Source organism: Aulonocara sp. 'chitande type north' Nkhata Bay, linkage group LG9, assembly GCF_057382095.1.
Source record: "Aulonocara sp. 'chitande type north' Nkhata Bay isolate Kocher_YH1m ecotype deep benthic linkage group LG9, A_spYH_male_GT1.1, whole genome shotgun sequence".
Taxonomy (NCBI): Eukaryota; Metazoa; Chordata; class Actinopteri; order Cichliformes; family Cichlidae; genus Aulonocara; species Aulonocara sp. 'chitande type north' Nkhata Bay.
The window spans coordinates 30,829,122-30,841,675 of NC_141352.1; the positions used below are offsets into that span (position 1 = coordinate 30,829,122).

The 12,554-nt window shown below is 46.8% G+C and overlaps 1 protein-coding gene across 1 annotated transcript; it reads left to right on the plus strand.

Annotated features, from left to right (window-relative positions):
- The first annotated feature begins 8,225 nt into the window (after positions 1-8,225).
- LOC147322443 (uncharacterized) lies at positions 8,226-9,263 on the plus strand. Its single transcript, XM_086306935.1, has 5 exons — positions 8,226-8,386; positions 8,475-8,542; positions 8,621-8,803; positions 8,922-8,983; positions 9,084-9,263. Exons 1-5 carry the CDS (start codon positions 8,226-8,228, stop codon positions 9,261-9,263), a joined length of 654 nt encoding a protein of 217 aa, XP_086163061.1.
- Positions 9,264-12,554: the final 3,291 nt, after the last annotated feature.

The window sequence follows — 12,554 nt, forward strand, 5'->3', positions numbered from 1 at the left end:
TAGCTATAAAATTAGATAACAGATTAACTATTGGATTAGCTATCATTTCCAAATTTCTGAAGAAATATGAATTAGCCGAGTGGTGCATTGTAAGTGTCACGGGTCTGGGTCCGTTGGACCCAGTATGTGGAGTTTCATATTTTTGTTATTCCATGTTTGAGGTTATTATGTTTTGGTTTTAGTTTGCATCAGGGATTGTTTTCTTGTTCTCTTGTTGTGTTTATGATGATGATGATTATGATGTTTATTATTTGAGTTTCATGTTTAAGGAATTGTTCTCGGTTGTATCTCACGTTTAGTTTAGTTCAGGTTCCATGTGTCACTCTGTCTGTTTCTCAGTGTCAGGTCTGCGTCTTGGTGTTCTCATTTCCTGTTTTATTGTGAAGGTCTGGGTCTCATGTGAGTGTGTTCAGTTTTACCTCTGTCTCGTCTTGTTGATCATTCCCAGCTGTGTCCACCACCTGTGTGTAATTCCCCTGTGTTTCTCTGGGTGTATTTAAGTCATGTCCTCCGTCATTGTAGTTGCTGGTCCGTCTGTGTATTCCACCCTGCCTCATCTGCGTTTCTACCATGTCTCACCCGTGTGTTCTCCCTGCTGTCCGCCGTTAGTCTCTTCTGGTCGTTCTCGTTAAGGTTTGTGCTCTGTAGTTTAGTTGATCCCAGTATAGTTTAGTTCTAGCTCCATTTGCCGTTTGTATTTACTTTCATGTTCAATAAACCACCTTTACACCTTCACGACTGCCTGCATTTGGATCCTCCTTCATTTCCTCCACACGGCTCACCTCACTCGCCGTGACAGTACGGACCAGCCAGATATGGATCCAGCGGCATTCACCCCACCCACGGAGCTTCGGGACCTCATCACGAACTCCGCCTCAAACATAATCAACCTGTGGCTGGAGCATGAGGGAGAAGCATTCCTCCACGTTCTGGAAGCCAGACTGCAACAGCTGCTCACGGATTATCCCTGGCTATTGGACTCGCTACACCCACTCGTGCAAGACTTCATCCTTCACGAACTTCACCTACACCCACCAGCCGCTACCGCTTCCCAACCCAGCCGGACGCCGGAGGTTTTGCCCGGCCCGCCGGAGGTTTTGCCCGGGAGGAAGTGGCGATCGCGCCGTCGGCGCGTCGCCCCACAGCCGGAGATTAGGACTTCGGAACTGCCGGCTGTGGTGAGTGGAAGAGACTCTCCGTCTGTTTCACCAGTTCATATGACTGTTTATACCGGGGCTGTGTTCGTTGAGTCAGCCGGTAGCTCGGTTAGCTGCCCAGCAGTCGCTAACTCAGTCAGCCGCTCAATCATCACCTCCATTACAGTCACAGTCAGACCCAGTAGACACCATGTTACAGTCCATAGCCCAGTCAATAGCTCAGTTGGCAAGAGATTCATCAGCCTTATTATCAGTTCAGCCAGCCACTCCACTACCTGTTACTACTTCGCTACCTGTAGCTCAGTGGCCACCAGTTCAGCAGCCTGTCCACTCATTTACCCAGCCTTTATCCTCACAGCCTCATTACAAGCAGGGAACACACTCCACACAAACTGTAGCTGGTTCATTTAAGCTGGCCATCTCAGAGACAGTTGCTCCCTCTAGGGCCTCCCCAGAGGCTGGGTGCCAGTCACCAGCCGACTCTGGACCCCTAGAGGTCGAGATGCCAGTACCAGCAGCTTCATTAGAGGACTTTACTGAGCAGTCTCGGCCGTCATCCCCTGCTGAGAGCTCCAGTGAGTCCACCCCTCTGCCCCTGTCCTCTGCTGGAGGACCAGAGGGACCCATTCAGCCGTCAATCTCAGCTGGAGGGCCCGAGGAGCCCGTCCAGCCTCAAGTGTCGCCAGCTGGAGGGCCTGAGGAGCCCAGCCAGCCTCAAGTCTCGTCTGCTGGGGCTTCTGGAGAACCCAGCCAGCCTCAAGTCTCGTCTGCTGGGGGTTCTGGAGAACCCAGCCTGCCTCATGTTTCGTCTGCTGGGGGTTCGGAAGAACCCAGCCAGCCTCCTGTTTCGTCTGCTGGAGGGCCCGAGGAGCCCGTCCAGCCCCACGCCACGTCTGCTGGAGGGCCCGAGGAGCCCGTCCAGCCCCACGCCACGTCTGCTGGAGGGCCCGAGGAGCCCGTCCAGCCCCACGCCACGTCTGCTGGAGGGCCCGAGGAGCCCACCCAGCACCACGTCTCGTTAGCTGAGGGTCCTGAAGGACCCAGCCAGCACATCCGCACATCCGCTGACAGTCTGTGGGAGTCCGTTCAGCCGTCACCTGCTGGCTCATCCCCCGCGACTTCCACGCCACCGCCTGCAGCATTCACGCCACCGCCTGCAGCGTCGCTGCCGTCAGGTTCCGCAGCCGTCCCGCTGCCGTCAGGTTCCGCAGCCGTCCTGCTGCCGTCATCCACGCCTGGTCCTGCTTCAGCTCCGCCCTCGTCTGGTCCTGTGGTTGCCACGCCGCCGTCAGTGCCAGCTCGACCCGTTCCGCCTCGCCTCTGCCAGCCGTTTTCCGGGCCTCTAAGATGGCATCATGGCCTTCAGGGACGGCCTCCGGAAAGAGTTTGTCGCCGCCGCTGGCATCGCGGCCATCCTCCGGACCTGCTCAGTGGCCGCCACTACCTTCCAAGAGGTCGGCCTCCTGAACTGTTTGCCCGTCGCCGCCGTTGCCGTGTGCACGGTCGGTCCCCAGAACTGTTTGCCCGTCGCCGCCGTTGCCGTGTGCGCGGTCGGCCCCCAGAACTGTTTGCCCGTCGCCGCCGTTGCTGTGTGCGTGGTCGGCCCCCTGACTGTGTTACGGACTAGTGGACAGTCGTGTTTTGGTTCTGGACTCTCGTGCTCCTGGTTTTTTGTGTTTCGGGTTAGTCTCTTCTGGTCGTTCTCGTTAAGGTTTGTGCTCTGTAGTTTAGTTGATCCCAGTATAGTTTAGTTCTAGCTCCATTTGCCATTTGTATTTACTTTCATGTTCAATAAACCACCTTTACACCTTCACGACTGCCTGCATTTGGATCCTCCTTCATTTCCTCCACACGGCTCACCTCACTCGCCGTGACAGTAAGGAGCTCTCTGATTGGTTAGACCAGGGGTTGGCAACCCTAGGAACGGGTTAACTGATGGCACGGCCATAGCTGGACTGGCCATACCGGGCATTTTCTCGGTGGCCCGATGTTTTTTTTTTTTTTGTTTTGTAACGGTATAAACAATGAAAGGTGGTGGATTGGTGTGTGAAAATAACTCAGTTATTTGGTGGTGGCATCACGGAGCTTCCACAGATTCAGTAACATTAACAAGTGGTGGAGGCTGGCAGGTGGATCAGGGAGAGGGGAGGCAGGACAAGGAGAGACCCGAGGCGGCCGCCGGTCCGAGTGTCAGGTGAACTGAACTTCAGGTAAGAAGTTATGACCTGCAGTCTATCTGGGTCAGATATAAACCAAGTTTAGGTGGAGTTTATTTTCGTTGTGCTGACTTTTTACAGTCAGTTACAATAACTCGTACTGCGTACTAGCTAGCATGATGGAGTTTTATACAGCTGGGTGGGTGCTATGATGTTACTGATAGTGAACTTTATTTTATTCATAAGGTTAGTTAGTAGAGTTGCCACCGTCCTGTAAAAAGACGGAATTGTCCAGCATTCAGAGAAATTATTACTCGTTTCGTGTTGAGCTGAGAAGGGACGCAGTTTGTCCCGTACTTCAGCTAGAATGAAAAAAGACACAAAGGTGGAGCTGCACAGCTGCCTCTTCTTCTCTCCCTCTCTCTCCTATTGCTACTTTAATCATGAAACTGATCAATGATCAGCTGATCGGCTCTCTTGTTTGTTTATCGCCCACTTTGCGCCAGATGTCGTGCTAAACAACAGCAGCACGTTTAAGCTTGATCAGCTGTTGTTAGAATTTATTTAATATTAATTTCTAGTATCAGCTGATGTTTGTTGGAGCCACAGCTGTAAAAGCTGCTGGTCATGATATCGGTTTGGTTATCTTGTGAGAGGGAAACATGAAGATGAAACCAGGAGATGTCCTTAGTGAATCATCAGAGCTGAACAGGTGATGGAGAAACAGGTTTACCTTTTAGGTGACATTAATGAGTTGATGGGAAGTTATGAACTGTTTCTAAGAGACAAATAACACCAATATCATTTTCTAAGTAGCTGACAGCTGGTAACTGTGCAGGGGTGGCTCTAGCAAAGTTTTGCCAGGGGGCCAGGTAGGGCATTAACAGGGAAAGAGGGGCACAAAGAAATACTTTCTTATTCTCATTTAAAATGTCTGGCTGTTATTAAATAATTATCTGAAGCTTACAACCAAAGTTTTTATCTGACATAAAATGAATAGAAATCATACATATACCAACAACATTGTACATCACTGTCACAACAGCGTTTGTTTTCATTCAAAGGCTTTATGGCTTTAATACCTGGTGGGCCGGTCTTTAGTCAAAATGCCCGGGCTGTTTTTTTTTTTTTTTTTTTTTTGTCCCAGTCCAGTCCTGGGCACGACACGCAGTGAAATAATCTGAGAAGGTGCATCAAAAAATAATTGGCCGCGCCAGCGGTGCACATCGCAAATCAGCTCGCATAGACACATTAGTTGTTCCTCTTCTTAATGACGGTATCTTAGCTAACAACCCCAACTACCAGATTCAACTTGTAATTGGCTAAAAATAACTTAGCCTACAGGTGAGAGGGTCGTTGTTAGCTTTCCACATTCCGACACTTCAAAAGCTTCAGGAGCTTTCCGCTCAGCACAGCATCAGCACCACGGAAATACATGGATACATCTGTGGACTCGAGACACAATGGATTTTTGGGACTTTCAGGTGTATGGACCAATGTTTTATTTTCTGATCAAACCAGAAATCTTTAATGAGCAGCTAGATTTGTCTCGCATTAACTGGCTGAGTTAATGCCAGTTAATGCAACATCGAAGCAGCTGGAATCCACAGCTGTGCGTGTTCATGGAGCTGCATTTTCACCTGCTGGACATTACTACCTGACAAGTTTAACTGTCTTCAGAACATTGCAGAGGCCTTATTGACAGGATTTGGCTCTGCATATCTGTGTGAGCAGATTTTCTCTCACATGAGTCCTCAGGTAGCCGTCTGAATGCTGGACACTCGGAGACCTGTGTCACTGAGTGGGAGACCAGAGATCATATTAACATGCGTGTCTCTGTATTAACAGACATGCCATATTGGCTTAGTTTATTTTTCATATCATTCTTGTGAGGAGACCATAAATAGCCTTCGATTTTTCTGTTGTACAGTTCATTTGCTGTTATGGAGTTCTTCTTATGGATAAAAAGTCTTTTTTGTCACGGACCCAGTTCCGGGGACTTGGGGTCCGTGAGCAGTGTGGACCTTTAGTATTACTATTGCTGTTGTTGTTGTTATTATTATTAGTATTATTGTTATTATTGTATTGGATGTATATTTGCTGCACTGTGCTCTTGTGTTCCATGCTGGTGTGTGTACGTGTGGGTGTCTGCGGGTGTGGCTGAAGGATGAAGGACAGCCACCTGCAGGCCTTATGGGCGTGGCCCTGCCGGCTGCCAGTCACGCCTAGGTTCTCACACACCTGCTTCTGATCAGGCTCGTCGGGGGAGCTACTTAACAGTGCGATGGAGCTTCCTCTGGCGCAGGATCGTTGAGTTAGACTCCATGTCAGTGTTTAAAGTGCTGTTCAGTGTATGCCTGCTGGAGTTGGTGCCATAACGGCTGTGTCTGTTGTTTTTCCTCAGGAGGACAACGGAACACAGGGCTGCAAGACACACGGGGTGTGCGAAGGCACAGGGGCAGAGAGCACGAAATACCAGCACTTAGGAGAAGACACGTCACGGGTGTCGAGGGAGCACTTTGGAGATTTATTGTGTGGTGTACATTTACCTCACTGTAAATAAACCCACTGCTCATTCCACTAAGTCCAGCGTTTGGGTCCTTTCTCCAACATCCCCCACATGACATTTTTTGTTTCAAAATAGCTGATAACTATTCGCTGATAGCTGCCAACATCTGCGAACAAATATAATTCTATAAAGTGGTTCTATATAGTGTGTAACTGTTAATATAGAGCGTTGTTAAATTTATTGCTAATGCAATCATATGGCACACTGACTTCTGACTCCTCTTTTGCACGATATAAGCAGGAAAGAGAAAACTGACTTCATTATGCAGTGTGATAGTCAGTTGATGCATGTGACACTCTTTCTATCATGAAACTTGTTAGTATGGTTTATTGTAACTGTGTTAAAGAAATTAATTTTGCTCTGAAATCATAGAACTTAATGTTCAGTTTCTTTGGTACTGAAATGTTTTGATTTCTCAGCTGTATTTTGTCATTTCTCTCATATTCCACTGACAGATATGTTCAGGAATTTCATTGACTGGTGTTTGAATTTTACTCTCAAAAACTGGAACACTGTGTTATTATAGTTTTTATTTTTCAGCCACCTTGTTCTCACAGAAGGGAATAATCATCTTTATTAGACATGATTCAACTCTGGTTGCAGAGGGGAAGTTTTTTATTGTGAATTAAAGACAATCAAAACTCTGTAGTAATCAACAAACAGTGAAGTAGCTAGTATTTTGTATATTTGCCAAACCAGGGAGTCAGTTTCTGTCTGACAGTACGCACATTACTGATCGTTCTCTTTGTTTTAGGTGAGCTGACCTGCTCCAGAGTTTTTAAAATAGTCTGTATCTTTACAATCTAAATTTCTTTTAGAAACAAAGCTAAAAGAATCTGAGGACAGAGCCAACTCTTCATGTGCTGGTAGTAAATTAAAAGCCATAACAGATTAGTATCAAAATGAAGTACATGAGAAGATGAACTGAAGAAGCTTCTCGGATGAGAGGTGAAACGTCTTCAAGCAACTTAAAGAAGTCCAGACGCTTTTTTTTGCAAGCTCCTTTGACGAAGTGCATGAGAGTTTTCCTCCAGCTCGTCATTGCAATTCACTTTGGTATATTTGATTTCACTGAGTCTGTCTCCTCAAGAAGCAGAAGAACAGCAGAAAATGAAGATGTCCATTACAGAGAGACTGGCTTCTTCAAGCAGAGACCTTCTTTAGACTCAGTGCAGGACAGCACACAGAAGCAGGATTTAGTGCATTCACAGATCAACATGTGCAACAGCGTAACGCCGAGACGTGAAGGCCCAGAGAGTATGAACTCTCATTGTATCTACTGTGTGTGCAAGTAAGTGTGCAAGACTGAGAGCAGAAGAGAAGTGCAGAGTAAATGAGTGTGCAGTTGAACAAATGTTGTTACAGAGAAATGTTCCCTCTGAATACGTCCCAATTAAAAGGTCCATTGGAAAGGTTCAACCAGGAGCTGGAGACACAGCGGCACGCGTAGGTTGGAGGAGTTCAGCATCAGCATGCTGTTACTGATCTCACCAACATTTCTTACCCTCCCTGATATAAATGACCTAAAACATACATTTTATGACATCAGCGAGCCAGAAGTTGGAACATCAGGGAACCTCTGTGCTACACGATTGATGATTCACCACAAGGATCCTCTGTAGCCAAATACCTCACAGAACAATTACATTGAATTCAATTTGGAGTTTCCATTGCTTGAAGGAGAAAATGTAATCCATTAAAGACTTTTACAACTAGTATTTGGACACAAAGTGTCAGCAGAGCAAACTAAAGACTGAACGTCCAAACAAATTAGTTGTGGACTAAAAATAAAAATTTAATGGATATTTTTGCTGCCTATCATTAAAAATAATTCTTAGCTAATATGTTATGTACGCTCAGTGAATGAGAAGATAATGACCTTTTTTAAAGAAGAGAAAAAGAGGAAAATGGATAAAGGATGCCATGTGTGGAAATATAAGAATCTTATATATTGAGTCAAATCTACATCTACTGAGGAAGAACACTGATACATAAACACAGGACACTTGGTCTGATTCTTTGCACTGCACCTCAAATATGGGAGTAGATAGTGACTGTAGGAAGCAGTGGTACAGGGGTGAATTTAGAAATGAATGCTTTGCTATCACACTTGTTCTGGGGCCTGTTCTTCGTACGTCGCTTACTACATCCAAGATCAAATGACACATCCAAGATCAAATCATCGCGCTAACCGTGAGCTCGCTATTCCGGTTCCCCGAACACACCTGCTGTTGACGATTACTACAGCTGGATGAAGTAATGCGCGATCACTGGGTGCCGTAAAAGGGGCTACGCATCGATAGCAGAAACAGTGATCGGCAAGCCTCTGATTGGTCGGCGAAAATGTCGAAGGAGCGTGCACAGTACTTCACCGCAGCGGAGCAAGAACTCCTGATTGAGGGATTTCAGGAGTACCAGAGTGAAATTAAAACGCAAGGTAACAGTGCGAAGGCTGCAAAAGCAAGGAGAGAGGGCTGGCAGAAAGTTGCTGACAAATTAAACGCGTAAGTAATGCAACATATTACATGGCACCATACCATATCATATTTTATCATATCAAATCATACCACATGATATCCTCTTACACATTAGAGCCACAACCGGACCCACCAGAACATGGGAACAAGTAAGAGTGAAATACAAGAACATACTACAGAATGGTAATATCCAACACTCATATTGCTGTCAGTCACTTGAAAAGACACCCCTGAAACAATCCCTGTGTTTGTGTATAACAGCAACCAAGAAAAGGGCAGAGCAACAAAAGACAGGTGGTGGTCCTGCACCCCCTCGTCACACCCCAGCAGAGGAGCTGGCCCTAAGGTTGAATGCCACCAGACCCATTGTTGAGGGCATCCCTGGGGGCAGCTCTTCCGGAGACCAGAAGCCGGGGTGCAGTAGCAGCAGCACCTACATAACTGGTGAATGGGCTCATGATTCCATGTGCACAATGTCAAATATGTGGTTGTTGCCTAAATGAAAATGCTATTCGAACTGTGACATTCATTCATTGGCACTGTGGGTTTTCTCTGTGTGTAGTGTTACATGACACACCATCACTTTTACCTGTTCCCATGGAAGGGGTGACTGGAACATGCACAGTAAGTTGGGAGATATACATATATCTGTCCCCACCCAATTGTACAGACCTATAGGCTGTACCACACCCCTTAGTAACACCATTGTGTTACCATTGCACAGGACAGTGACGCAACCCTGTCAGATGGCTGTGGTGTGGCGGAAGACCCTGTGAGTACATGCATGAATTGGCCTGAAATACCATCTACTTGTGTACTGCCATGTGTGTCTGACTGCAGTATGATTTGCAGGCCAGGAGGCCGGCAGAGAGGCCTGCTGATGCAGAGGTGGGCAGTGTTGTGATCAATTATACTGCCTATATGACATGTATTCCCCGTTAAATGTTGTCACCACAATTGACACAGGGTGACATACGTCTGCTCTACAAGAGAAGTCTCTAGCAAAAAATGGAGTATACTGAGCTGAAGAAACAAAAGCTCCTAGGTGAGATCGAACTACAAGCCCTAATGAGGCATAAACTACAATTGGAAATCGAGGTGCTTCAAAAGGAACTCCAGAGTAAGTAGGAATACATGTTCATACGGAGCACTATTGCTGACCCTGCGTGACGCAGTATACATGCTCTGTTTTCCCAGGCAACTGATGACTGGCCTGTGTGTGGTGGGACAGACAACGATGCTCAAATAAACGTCAATAGAAAATGTGTCATGTCATGTTTTTATTATGCGAAATTGTGTTGCACAATCCTGTCCTGTGCAGCTCTGCCACTAGGTTGGTCCAGGTGCACTGGCTGGAGGTCATCATCAGGCTGCACCTCCACCACGGGGGTCCTCTCTCTTCTGATGGTGGCAATGTTGTGCAGTACGGCACATGCAACAATAATGTCACATGCCCTGTCAGGTGCAACCCTCAGGCGTTTTAGACACTGGAATCGTTCCTTCAGTTGCCCAAAGGTCATTTCAATGCGTGCCCTTGTCCTGGCTAGGGCTGCATTGTAGCGGGTTTGTGGCCCAGGGTTGGGGTCAGGGAACGGTGTCATGAAGTACTGCCTGCATGCATAACCTCTATCTCCGAGGAGGATCCCATCGTAGGCCCCTGTGTAATGAAGAAATGCTGTTATGTTAGGCCCGACATGAGTATGTGGCATCAACATAAGCCTCTTTTACTTACCACGCTCAAATGATGTGCATAACCCTGACTCTCTGAAGATCCGTGAGTCATGCACTGATCCGGGCCATTTTGCTTCCACATTTGTGATATGGCACATCGAGTCACACACCATCTGTGGGATTCCATTATGTGTGACCACACTCCTCCCATCGTATATTGCCATCTGGAGTGTTAGTATTGCTCACCTGCACATTTATACTGTGGCCCCCCTTTCGGTTGACAAAGTCCCCTTCAGTGGGGCCTGGGGGGGCCTTGATCGCAATGTGTGTGCAGTCTATGGTGCCAATCACATTCGGGAAGCCTGCGGACGTTGGAGCTACAGTTACCGACATAGGTCATGATTGCATCACATTCACTATCCAATTTACTGTACCTGCAATGGCGAAAAAGCCCTGTTTGACGACCTGTGGTCTTAAGTGGCTTGGAAAAACCACAAACACACCCAGGAAATGCTTGAGTGCCAGGTACACTTTGCGAATGGCCCGGCAGACGGCACTTTTCCCAACGTTCTCTGCGTCTCCACAAGTGTACAGGAACGTGCCACTCGCAAAGTAGCGCAAGGCAATGCACACAGTTTGTGCAGTTGTTAATGCCCGACTACGGTGGGTGGTACTCTTAACATGGGGATCCAGCAAGTTGGTTAGGTAGATGATACCCTCACGGGAAAATCGGTATCTCTCTATGAGCACACTGTCGCGCTGTGCTAAAGGATCCTGTCTATCCCGCAATATACGTTGGATTCTGAACACTCTCCTTATCACTCTTGCACCTTCCGCAATGGGTGGCTCGCGTAGAAACGGACAGGACATGGCTGCGACAAACTTCCCACTTCCACCTTCGCTTTTATAGCCGTGGTCTGTCATCTTGATTACACGACGTAATTTGCTATTCCTCTACTGTGGAATGTGTGTTGCATCTGGCGTGATCACCTACATGCCATAGCGTGATTACTCGTACATTTCCCTTTTTTTAGGGACTGACCTGTATGTATCTGTGTGGAATCAATAAAAGGATCAAGTGCTGCATTATCTTTAGTTACATTGATGTTATTTATTTGTGGTGAAACGGTGGCGGAATGTCGCTGTTGCTTTCGTATGATGACGCGGACATACCTGCGTGGCCGCGATCTAATCCTGTTTACATAAAGTAAACCTGCTCCCGAGCAGGTTTACGCTTACGGCTCTGTTGCTATGACAGCAAGTCCCGGATGAGCTTCGGGGAACCGACTGATCCAGGATCACGCGAAATCGTCAACAATCTAATCCGGCTAACCTACTTAGCGAGGTACGAAGAACGGGCCCCAGGTCTAAGCATAACTGATGCAACAACATCTTCTGGGTATGTCTCCTTATGTATGGGAAGCTCTCCTCTCTGAGAGAAGAATTAAAACCCAGCAGTGTTAGTAACATGAAGTGCTCCGCTTTAGTGAATCAAAAGTGAACCAAGCCTTCTATTACTCAGAACTCTTGCCCAGATAAAGTTAACTGCCCTAGTTACAATATCAACAACATGGTTCTTATTTTGGACAGACTTAAAACAACACCTCCTGGTGCAGAAGAAATGTGTGGATGTTCTCTTCATCATGTTCAGATTGTTCTGTCATGGTCCCTGTGCCTCTCCGGCTCACTCATGTTGGCCACAGGATTGTTTTCTTTTCTCTCCTGCTTCCCTGGGTGGAGGTCATTGTGGGCTCTCACCCTTGGCCCACGCACCTGCGGTGATTACTACACCTATTGCTGATCAGGCGGAGTCTCCCTTGCCTATTTAAGTCAGCACTGGAACGTTGAACCTCACGTGTTCGTGCTCTCAGTTCTCCTCAAAGAAACTCTCTCGGTATTGTGTGGCGTATTGATCTAATCGGACTCTTTGTGTTTAGATCTCCCCGGAACTGGTGGTGGACCCTGATCCCTGTGTGTGTCGACACAAGTGGAATTTGGAGCGAGAGTGGCTGTGGGCGAGTGTGCGTGAGAAGAGGAGTGGCGGAGTTTGGATTGAGTGGAGAGCAAGTGTGGATTCCTTCCTGCCCCATTCACTCTATATACACATCACTATGGTTTCCCTTCTGTGTTAATAAATTGTCAACCTTGTGCTTACCACAACGCAGTCTGCACTTGAATCCATCTGTTAGCCCTGACATGTTCATGTGTGATGTATATACAAGTTAGTGTCAGCAGTGCTTCCACACAACTTGAAAATAAACTCTTTTAAAAAGGAGGCATTAAATTGAAGTCACAAAAGCAGTTTATTTACACTGAAATATGTCTTTCCCTGATGAAACATATTTTTTTGTACAAATGTCTTGAACTCTCCTAGAATGAAGATGAAGCACATTTATTATTTTTTCAGATATTTTTTTTATTTACTGCTCTTGGCATGCAACTAAAATATAAAATGCCTTTTTGTATTTATTGACCTCAAATTTTGTGTGTTGGGCTGTGCAGCTCAAGAGTTGGGAGTTCGCCT